General features: G+C 42.0%; 1 protein-coding gene across 1 annotated transcript in view; it reads right to left on the minus strand.

Moving 5' to 3' along the window:
- Nucleotides 1–919: 919 nt before the first annotated feature.
- Nucleotides 920–12122, minus strand: part of ret (ret proto-oncogene receptor tyrosine kinase) — a 57828-nt gene continuing 46625 nt past the window's right edge. Inside the window, exons 14-20 of the mRNA XM_084321053.1 lie at nt 8668–8885; nt 7372–7494; nt 7177–7247; nt 6659–6796; nt 6128–6227; nt 2903–3050; nt 920–1861 (exon numbers count right to left, since the gene is read on the minus strand). Coding sequence (XP_084177179.1) covers nt 1704–1861; nt 2903–3050; nt 6128–6227; nt 6659–6796; nt 7177–7247; nt 7372–7494; nt 8668–8885 — 956 coding nt within the window. The 3' untranslated portion in view covers nt 920–1703. The remainder of the gene's footprint in view (nt 1862–2902; nt 3051–6127; nt 6228–6658; nt 6797–7176; nt 7248–7371; nt 7495–8667; nt 8886–12122) is intronic.

Here is a 12122-nt window from a genome sequence, read left to right on the forward strand (position 1 = left end):
GTAGGGTATTAGGGCTGCGTGTGTGGACGCAGGGACTGTAGGAGATGGGTGGGTACTGTAGGGTATTATGGCTGCGTGTGTGGACGCAGGGACTATAGGAGATGGGTGGGTACTGTAGGGTATTATGGCTGCATGTGTGGACGCAGGGACTGTAGGAGATGGGTGGGTAGGGTATTATGGCTGCATGTGTGGATGCAGGGACTATAGGAGATGGGTGGGTAGGGTATTATGGCTGCGTGTGTGGACGCAGGGACTGTAGGAGATGGGTGGGTAGGGTATTATGGCTGCGTGTGTGGACGCAGGGACTGTAGGAGATGGGTGGGTAGGGTATTATGGCTGCGTGTGTGGATGCAGGGACTATAGGAGATGGGTGGGTACTGTAGGGTATTATGGCTGCGTGTGTGGACGCAGGGACTGTAGGAGATGGGTGGGTAGGGTATTATGGCTGTGCGGACACAGGGACTGTAGGAGATGGGTGGGTAGGGTAGGGGAGCATGGGAGGCAGGGTTTGTGGGGTTTAAATAATTTAAATATTGTTAACCTATTCAAATATAACTTGGAGTTGCTTGAACTAAAACGAAATACAAAACTAGACAATAACTATGTAGCAAACTGTAATGAGGGAATGAAACGGACAAAAATTCAATACTGTAAAATGAAAACATTTGAATGGCCTACTACAATATATTGACACATACTATGCCTATCCTTACGTCATTCTCCACCAATGTGTACTTACTTAGACATTTATTAATGTGAACAGCTTGTTACATAATTAAGTTTATTAACATCTCATTGCTCATGGCATCTTGATATAACAGGTGAAGTGGGCTAACAGACTGCACATTTTCCAATGTTTATTAATTGCAACATAACCAAATAATAACAACGTAACAACAATGACACTTATTAGTTTACATAATCATACTTTTTGCACAAAGATTGCCATTACAACGAATCATCAAAGTGTGCTGCAGATGGACACATGGCCACGCTCTACATTAAGTGTCACGTCCTTTACACTGTAATAGCACTCATTATCTGATATCTTTTGGGGTGTAAAAAACTAAACAAAAACAAAGAAACGCCAACAATTAAAAAAAAAAAAAAATTACTGAACATGGCTGTCTTATATTTCTTTGGCAAGTACAGTTTGAAACAGTCTACGGGGTAAACAGAAAAGTAGTGTTTACATTTTTTTTCTTTTTCTTTTTTAAGAACACGCTCCTCTCCAAGTAGAAACTTTACATTTTCAGAACAAGTTCATTTTGATGTCCCCTCTTTTGTCCACTCAGTGCCAGATGTCTACAACAGGTGATGGTAAAGACGGCCCCTTAAATCCCCGGGCTGGAAACAGTCTTCACAGTCGCACACTAACAAAATCGCAGGCTATTGTAGAAGCAGCACAGGCACTTGAAAGACATTAACATCGACATACAACCTGGTACAATAGTCATGCAATGATACAACTTGGCCAACACGACCTCGAGGCATGAGGCATGAAGCACGATGGTCTATGTTATTATTCCAGCCATTTTGCAGCATAAAAAGGCCCATGTTTTTAAACTAGGAATACCCGTGCAACAGAAATAAAAGGGAACCAACTTTAGCATCAGATTGTATATGTACAGTCTTTTTTTCTTTCTTATAGAAATATACACATCTACCAATTAGTCATCTTTTCTACAGTGTTGTTTTGTCGTTTAGCTATCAAGCTTGTCCACAATTTTTACGGGCGAAGGCAACGCCATCCAGTTGGCATAAACACTATCATTGGCATATCTTGTAAAGACAGGGTTAGTGGCGTCATGTCTGCTGAGCGGTACCGGGCTCTTCTCAGGCCAGCTCGGGTACGACATGCCTAAAAACGAGAACACATCATTTTTCTGCACTCAGTGAAAGAAATATAGGGTGCAGACAGTAAGGCTCTCAAAAGAAACTCTTACCAGGAAGCAAATCGTCTTTGCAGATGAGATGCCGGGAAGGATAATGTAATGGTTTGGTATAGATAAACCGGAAGGTAAACTATTTCAATGTTACATCAAATTTCGTTCAAATCCTTGTCTCGTGCCTCACCGGTTTGTTGTTTTGATATAAAGTGGAGGAAATGGTCGCCTCTAATGCGGAAGCTGTTTATACCGAAGGTAGACAACAAGTCACAGCCGGTTCAGGATGTTATTATTTTCCTAACGGCCGTCTTATTGCTAGATACTTTGTGAGCTATCAACTTCAAATGCCTGAGATTATAAATAATTTGGGTTGTACTTGTCAAGGGAAACCTCACTGTTTTATCAACGATACCAAAGAGTTAAGTTCAAAAGCCTTACTGTTTCTCTGTTCAGCATTGTGGAATCATTATATATCAATAAGCCAATGTACATATCAAATTCAGTGAATGTAAGACAATCTAGAATTCAAACCACAAAGAGTGATTGATTCAGCAAAAGGACCTGTTTCAAATGTTACATACATTCCCTTCGAATTGCGAAACAAAAATGTGCTATGTGAAATGACATTAGAAATATCATGGAATGAAAATGAATTATATACAAATGAAATGTAGTCGAAGAGTGTCAATGAACAGTGCCATATATATATATATATATATATATATATATTATAAATAAATATGAATAATGGTAATATTTGGATATTTACAAATGTAGTGCCATGTACATTAGAAGCAGGTCCACATAAAAAAAACAAATCAAGACACAAGATCTTTTTCACTTAGTCTCTCATTTACTACGAAATGGGAGATAATGTCAGCAAATATCAGAGAAAGGCATGCCTAGTTCACAGTCACGCACACTTGACCACGGAAAGCCAATCACAACTTGCCAAAAAAAGAGAGCTTGTGTGTCCTGTCTCTAAAATCTAGTAAATGCATTGGAGATTCTACCATAGAGCTTGTTTTCAATCCATGTGGAGGGGAGGGTTCGAGGGAGAGGAGAGTTATTACAGTCCACTAGGGGCGTTTCCTCTTCGGAGAGGGCGTCGTCATACAGCAGGGCGTCGGCCGGCGTGGACGCTGCCAGGTCCAGGTAATCCTGAGAGAGAGGAGATGGACACCCGATTAGGCTAATCACAGCGCAGGGTGGCTGCTTGCAGTGGCATGCACGGCTACGCTAATGCCAGGGCTTACCGTGTTGAGTCAGCGCTGTTTAAATCCAGGCAGGGGTAGCGTTAATTGTGTTTTAACCCTTTTAACTCGGGCTGGGCTTAAATGTGTCCTAGAGGCAGGTTCCGAGTGACAACAATAAGATTTGGAAAAGGACCCACGTTAATTTCCTGATGCAATGTAAGGAAACTATAAAAGAAGGAAGGGTCATCCCGTCAGAATACCTAATGTTCTAATGCTCTGCTTGGTGCCAGACTTTGGTGTCAATTCTATTGAAGCCTATGGGAGATGCGTGGATAAGCAAAATATGCAAGCTATCTGAGGAAATATACATCAACCAATATATAAAATGTTAGCTAATTAACAGTGCAACAAATTGCAGATGATTCTGACATCAGAGGTAATAACATGTTTAAATGATCCCATTCAACTCAATGTTGGCTGAACTGAAAGTTTCCACACTTGGCACCAGTGTGAGTTCACATGCTACACAGTGATGTAATGACTCTTCCTTCTTTAAAAAAAAATATTTAATTATGTTTTTGGTAGTCGGGTAGAGAGAGAGAGAGGAAGAACGGGAGACAGAGCGGGGGGAAGACATTCGGCAAAGGACGCCGGGTCCGGGAATCGAACCCGGGTCGGCCGCTTCGCGACACAGCGCGTTACATGGGTCGCCACTTGGGTGCCCGACTCTTCCTTCTTTAATAATTTCCTTGGTGCAATGTTTGCTAATGCAATAGTTGACAGTAAATACTGGGTCCAAACTGTCCAAAATCCCTAGCAACACGATTCTTGTGGTCTATAGCCATTGGCAAACCATGATCTCACACTGGCACATGTGAACATGCCCAGTCAATCACTGATTACCTTTTTTGTTTGTCTTGTTACCTCGATGTACTGATACATCACAAAAAAAAATCCACATTTTCTTGTATTTTTATATCTAGCAGGTAGCGTGGTTGCCTTAGAAACACAAGGTGAATACAGTACAGTATATAGACAATAGAATGCTGTACTAAATCATATCTATCTAACAAATCTTCAATGGGCGTCCCGCGGACAAAACATTATCAAACTGGGGTCTGTGGCCTGATACAATCTACAGTATTCGGCGGCCCTTGACATTAAAAATGAGTTTGGGAACCCTTGACTTATTAGTTTACAAAAAAATCTGAAGGAAAACAACAATTAACTTGGCCAACCATCCCGCTTTATGAATGACCTACTGTATTCATGACATTCCCATCCTTCCGCCCTTAGTTGCACCCTACATCCCACTTAGGGGGGGTCCAGGGGGCGTGTACCTGTTCCGCAACAGTAAGTGACTTCCGGGTAGGCCTGATTGGCCCCGACAAGGCACGTGACGCGGCAAACTCAGGACGCGCAACGAGGCTGCTGAGAGCTGTCGCGCGGAAATAGGCTGTCTATTGCCATTCTCTAACACAAACTCTAACCTTAACCAGCTCCTTAACAGCGCCTAAACTTAACCGTTCTAACCTTAACCAACTCCGAAACAATGCCTAACCTTAACCTTAACCATGCCTAACCTTAACCATAGAAAGAATATTGCCATTCTCTAAGACAAACTCTAACCTTAACCAGCTCCTTAACAGCGCCTAAACTTAACCGTTCTAACCTTAACCAACTCCGAAACAATGCCTAACCTTAACCTTAACCTTAACCATGCCTAACCTTAACCGGCGAAAGAATACATGTTAAAAAAAAAAATCACGTTAAAAAAAAAAGTTTTGATGGGATTCGAACTCACCAACAACAGACCGCAGGATCGCAGGACCGCTGCTCTGCCAGGTGAGCTATAGCGCCAAATGAGAGTCATGGCGTATTTGGACGGTTACGTAATTCCGTAAGCCCGAAAGTTGAGCGTCACGTGCCTTGTCGGGGCCAATCAGGCCTACCCCGGAAGTCACTTACTGTTGCGGAACAGTTACACGCGTCCAGGGGATGTCCAACCAATCATAGACATACCTTGACCACCTGTGTCCAATTGTTGGTTAAAGCTACAATGTGCAAGATTCTTTTGTTTGAATTTTGCTCTAAAACATATCTTAACATAATTTGTATGTGGTTGAGTCTACATGGTCCTCACGCCAAACTATCAAATATCTTACACATAAATGGTAAATGGCTGCTTTTTTATATAGTGCTTTTGTCCAAAGCGCTTTACAATTTGTTACTCACATTTCACCCATTCACTCACACCGATGGCGGAGGCAACCATGCAAGGTGCCAACCTGCTCATCGGGAGCAATTAGGGGTTAAGTGTCTTGCTCAAGGACACATCGACACGCTGCCCGGGAGGAGCGGGAATCGAACTGGGAACCTCTGGATTGCCAGACGACTGCTCTACCTCCCAAGCCACTGTCGCCCCTGCGACAGCATAACAGCTTCACAGTTAGGAGGCTAGTAATGAGGATAAACCTGGCCTTTGGTAACGTTAGCTTCTTACCATAACTTAGTTACATTAGTGAGCTGCTGTAGCTTAATGTTGGGCGGCTGCTTGTTAAAGAGGAAGACCGTTGTTTGTGACTAAAACATCATTGTTTTGATATAATTTTGTGTGTGATGGATGATGACCTTACTGTGGTGGCAGTAGAATACGTACAGGGAAACACTTGGAGACACTATATTTGTCCTCATTACTCCACAACAACAGTTTAGTATTCTTTATACTCTTTATATTTACGCTGCTGAAGGGGGTATTTTAGAGATGACTCGTTCAGGTAAAGTGGAGGAATGACAGAGTAGCATTTGTTGCACACGTAAGACAACATGTGTGCATGTTTATGAGCTATGAATAACATAACATGGTGTTATGAACTGTGTGTGTGTGCGTGCGTGCGTGCGTGCGTGTGTGTGTGTGTGTCTGTGTGTGTCTGTGTGTGTCTGTGTGTGTGTCTGTGTGTGTATGTGTGTGTGTGTGTATGCCTATGCCTGACTCTCAACAACAAACACTCATGATACTTGTGCCACTGTGTATCTTCATACCCGGCTTTTCACCATCATTTTCTCCAGTTCTTTGCTGATGTCCGAGAATGTGGACCTCTTGTCTGCTTCCTGTTTCCAGCACCGGAGCATCAGATTATACCTGCAGAGACACATCCACACCGTGCATTGATACTCTGTATCTGTATTGATACTGTCTGTATCTGTATTGATACTGTCTGTATCTGTATCTGCATTGATACGATCTGTATCTGTATCTGCATTGATACTGTCTGTATCTGTATTGATACTCTGTATCTGTATTGATACTCTGTATCTGTATCGATACTGTCTGTATCTGTATTGATACTCTGTATCTGTATTGATACTGTCGGTATCTGTATTGATACTCTGTATCTGCATTGATACTGTCTGTATCTGTATTGATACTCTGTGAAATCCACCAGCACAAGCTACTTTCCACAAATGAACATCTAAATGTGATGCAGAGAGAGGGGAGTTATATATTTGCACACAGGAGGGTAAGTTCTAATAGATCCCGTCAGGTGAAGTAATACAGAGACGTGAGCTCACATTTCCTCAGTGCAGTTCTCTGGTTTCTCCATCCGGTAGCCGGTCTTGAGGAGATTGAAGAGGCGTTCAGGAGCGATGCCTGGGTACGGGTTTCCTCCCAGAGTCACTATCTCCCACAGCAGCACACCAAACGACCAGCTGCAGACACAACACAGAGGAGCGGTGCAAAAAGAAGACGGATAGATTAGATTCAACTGGATTAGATTAGATGGACTTTATTGTCAAATGTAGTGCCTTTGGCTACCCTGAGACACGATAGAAATGTATGAAAAAAGTACATACAAAAGACACAACACATCATTACAAACCGTCATTACGGAGTGTAAAATGATAGCAGAGAGGATCGTTACATTACAATACGTTTAGAGGCACGGTTAACCTATCCCAAGCACCGCCTCCTTTTCTTGATCCTCCAATCACAAGGGTTGCTTCAATCACAACTGGAGGCAACAGTTGTGTTCAGAGGATCAAGGATGTACTTGACCGCATGCACCACTTCGTCCACGTGCGATACTTACACATCACTTTGTGTCGTGTAAATGTGATCAAACAAGGACTCTATCGCCATCCATTTGACAGGTATACGGCCCTGGAAGAAAAAATAAAAATAAACACAATGTGATATTCGTTTAAACTCCATTTTGAGCGACCTAAACGGCTCTACCTATATATTCCTTTAAGAACTGAGACGAGGTGCCTGCTGTTTTCTTTACCTTGCTCCTCTTGACGTAGGAGTCCTCCTCGTAGACGTCCCTGGAGAGGCCAAAGTCTGAGATCTTCATCTTACGGCCTTCAGCAACAAGAACGTTTCTCGCCGCCAGGTCTCTGTGAACGAGCTATTAGGACAACAGCTGCTCAGTTCAAGTGCCTCGGGTCAAAATCAGGCTCTTTTTGTTTTTAAAGTTCTTTGGAATGTTTCCTCAGAATTCTGTCTTGGAATTGACCTATCCCAAGCTATGCCCTCTTTTCTTGATCTTCCAATCGCAACAGTTGTGCAACAGGGTGTCAATTATAGACCTCAATATTTTTTAATGACCAGATCATCATTAGGACCAAGATTCTATCTTGTACATAAGATTGTATTAGTACACCTGAGAGGGCTAATCATATATATAATATAACCACTCAAATTAACTAAATTACAGCAAACTATTACTTTTATTACTTGTTTGTGGACTAGCTATAGCTGATATCCTTTACAACTACTAACGACTGACAGACTGACTGATGGGCCAATCCAGGGGCTTTAGTCATCATCTTCACAACAACAATAGACCTAACATTTTGGGTAATTCTATCTCAACATACCTTCAACAATGCAATGAGATTGAAAAATATGATTTCCATTGTACAGATTTTCTTTTTAATGAATTAAAAAAACCTTTTCAGGAATAAAGAAAAGCAGTCTTGAGAACTGTGCCCTGAGAGGGGGAACTGCGCCCTGAGAGGGGGAACTGCGCCCTGAGAGGGAGGTTCGAAGGGTCAAACAGGAGGGAAGACTGTCAGGTTTTTAACTGTGGATACCAAACAGAGAAGGTAAAGACGACTTTAAACTGTTAAACAGTAATCCAGAACTGTACTGTAAAAAAAACTGATTTTATATGTCTGCACTTTATGTGCTCATTTCATGTCTATTCTATTCTACTACTTATTGCACTATTTTACTCTGTCTCTATTCTATCTTACTCTTTTTATTATTGTCTATTTTTAAAACTGAAACCATCTCAAACCATAAACAAGGTGGCCTGTTGGGATGTTATATCCTAATCCTTTTTTCTGTTGTGAAGCACTTTGAGCTGCAATTTCTGTATGAAAGGTGCTATACAAATAAAGTTGTATTATTATTATTATTATTATTATTATAATTTCTTTCAGACTGAACTCCCATATAAAAAATTACAGTTGGTTTGAGGGGAGGGGGGGGGGGGGGGGGGGGTCATTACGAGGTTTCCACAAAGCAGTAGCCACACAGTTATTAATTTGAAAAGGTTAATTTGCCGGTCAAATACCTTCATCTCTGCCAGGTATTGCATGCCCCTGGAGATCTGCCACGAGAAGGAGATGAGGTCTCCCATGGTGAGAGCCCTCTCGTCTGGGTTCTCCAGGTAGCTGGAGTTGCGGTCGCCTCCGCCGCCGCTCATGTAGCTTGGCCCAACCTTCCTGCTCTCGCGTAGGAAGTTTCGGAGTGATCCGTATTTGGCGTATTCCACGATCAGATACAATGGACCTACGTATTATAGATTATTATTAGATTAGAATAGAATAGAATAGAAATACTTTATTCATCCGAGGGAAATTTGGCACTACAAATCGCTCACAGTAAACAGTAAACATTTAGGTAGACAAACCAAAGTCATGAATAAGAATAAAAATAAGCCTAAGAACAAAGAATAAAATAAGCCTAAGAATAAAATACGGTCCGGGATTTACATTTCCTATGTTATGTATATACTGTGGTCTGTGGCAGATATCATCCCCCGTTCCATGGCTACGTGGAGGAAGGGAGATACTACTGCCACGGGCAGAGGAGAGTCAATTAGGGAGCTGATTAGGACTGATAAAACACACCTGTGCACCACGTGATCACCCACATCCCACACACACACACCGACACACACCAGACACACATAACATAAAACCCTAGGAAAGACAGAGTAGAGTTGAGTGGAGGTGAGGTGAGGAAGGAGCAGAGTGCAGAGAGAGAGAGCGATATACAGTTTGTGAGGTGAGAGGTAGTTGTAAGGAGAGGAGAAAGCAAGAAGGTGTTCTTGGTACTGGACCCTAGACTGGCTGAGAAACCCCCTTGTGAAACTGACCCTGGACCGGAAGACAAACCCTGAGTATTGAACATTCCATTTTTGTACGAGAGCCTGATACGTGTTTTGACCCTGGACTGTTATCCGACTACTCTAATTGCCCATCGGACTGTTGTGCTTCTATTCAATAAATATCTTTTATTTATTGAAATTGTGCTTGTGTGGACATTTTAATTTGTTTGTTTTGAACCGTGTTGAGCCTGAACACCACTGGCTCGTCACAATACATTCTAATATAAAATATACAGTACAAATATACAGAAATCGACAGTAAGTGTACAGTAAGTGTAATATTGAACAATGTTATTTTAAAAGTAAAAGTCCAGGAAGATGGTAACTGTCACCCTGTGCTCAGTGATGCAGTGAGGCACAGTGATGCATTAGGCTTGTTCGAGATGGATTTCGGTTTGCCTCGACTAGTAGACGAGAGTAGCTGAGTGAAGCCAGGGGAGGAGTTAAAAAGGCGGACACTGCCGATTTCACAAGAGCCTCTCGCCTAGTCTCGCATGGCAGATACGCTTTCACGTCACCACACACACATTACACACCTGTCCAGCTCATTATAATGCGATGGCCGTGTGCAAAATTAGATCAGATTCAAATGTACAGCACACCATATACTGCTATAGTGGAATATACTATTCATATACCATAATGTATACCATCTTGTTGCGCGCTCCTGGCCGCACGCACACACAACACACTGCTGAATAATTCTGTTTTGCATCAATATATATATGTATACTGTGTATATTGAGGCAAAACAGAATTATATATACAGTATTGAGGCAAAACAGACGACGCATGTGTGTATGTGTGTGTGTGTGTCTGACAGCTTGAAGTTTATCATGATGATATGATGATAACGCATAACATAATAAAGTTTTCAATCAATCAATCAATCAAACGTCTCATAACTCCCTGGCTATCACGTGGCTGGTGACTGACAACTTTTCTGAGCCAATAGGCGCTTTGCCCGACCATAGCAAGTCACTTCCCAGCCGGGAGCAACCGAGTGAGAGGTACTGTGGCGCCTCGCTCTGAAGGCTGCTTGTGGCTCGCTCCCGCGGGAGTTCCACGCCTCGCCTCGTCAGATTTTCAGAGCAAGTCGGACAACATTCTAACCGTCATGCAACGCGCTTGGCGAGGCAGTAGTGAAACCTGCGCAGATCTGCGTCCGCCTATCCCATCTCGAACAAGCCCATTGTAAAGTCTGATGGCTGTCGGAATGAAGGACTTCCTGTGCCGTTCAGTGCTACATCTTGGGAGTCTTAGTCTAGCACTGAACGTGCTCCTTCTGTCAGCCAAGTCTGTGTATAGTGGGTGGGAGGGGTTGTCCCTGATGGCATGGAGCTTAGCAAGGCTCCTCCTCTCCGCCACCAACGCTAGAGAGTCCAGCTCCACCCCTACCACGTTATTGGCCTTCCTGACCAGCTTATCCAGCCTGTTTGCGGATGGACGTTATACAAGCCCCAAAAGGCTGTGACAAGCAGTGGTGGAAAGTAACTAAGTATTTTTGCAGTCAGGCAAGCGATACCGGAGTCTCATGGCCAGTACAGAGACTCAGAAGGAGCTTCTATCCCCAGGCCATCAGGATGCTCAATGACAATTACACTATGTAACAACTAGGGATGTCCGATATTATCGGCATACCGATATTATCGGCCGATATCGGCATTAAAATGTGATATCGGAAAATATCGGTATCGGTTTTCATTTTTTTTTTTTTTTTTTTTACATTTCTATAACCTTTATTTACCCAGGCAAGCAAGTAAGAACAAATTCTGATTTTATTTATTGTCAAAAGTATGCATAATGTTGTGTTAATTCCACAACAAGAGATATGTAATGTTAATTACCTGAAATTATTCCATTTTTTGGGGGGGGGGGTAACCCTGCATATATCGGTATCGGTTGATATCGGTTGATATCGGTATCGGAAATTAAGAGTTGGACAATATCAGTATATCGGTATCAGTAAAAAAGCCAATATCGAGCATCCCTAGTAACAACCCATCATCTACACCCACTGCACACACATCCACATGTACACACTCACTTTAAACAAACACTCACCGTGCCACTCACATTACTCACTTTAGACACTTTAACACACTTTATATTTATCTATTATTAAATTAAAGAGATTTTCACTACATTCATACCTCATTTGCACCCTACCCTAAGTTTTGTACCTCTGTATTGTGCCTCACTGTTACTCATTTTACTCTTGTATATTGTATATATGTATATTGACTTTACTTACTTTTTACTTACTCTCTTTTTACTGTATGTAGCACACTCTCAGGGGCTCATACAGAAACAAGCATTTCATCATAAAGTATTCTGTATTTTGTTGTGACAAATAATAAACAAACTTGAAACTTGAACTTGATACTTAAGTACATTCAATAGCAAATATTTCTCTACTTTTACTTAAGTAGAATTTGAATGGAGGACTTTTATTTTTACTCATTTATCTGGGTATTTCTACTTTTACTTAAATAAAGGAACTGTGTACAAGTACTGGTGACAAGTACAGTACAAGTACTCCAGGGAAGTGCAATTTCTTTACAACTGAGAAACAGTGGCCCAAAGGTTAGAGAAGCTTGTGACCAGATGTGGCAAGAAAGAATGAACATCTATCT

The sequence above is a fragment of the Notolepis coatsorum genome, assembly GCF_963971535.1.
Source record: "Notolepis coatsorum genome assembly, chromosome: 9".
Classification (NCBI taxonomy): domain Eukaryota; kingdom Metazoa; phylum Chordata; class Actinopteri; order Aulopiformes; family Paralepididae; genus Notolepis; species Notolepis coatsorum.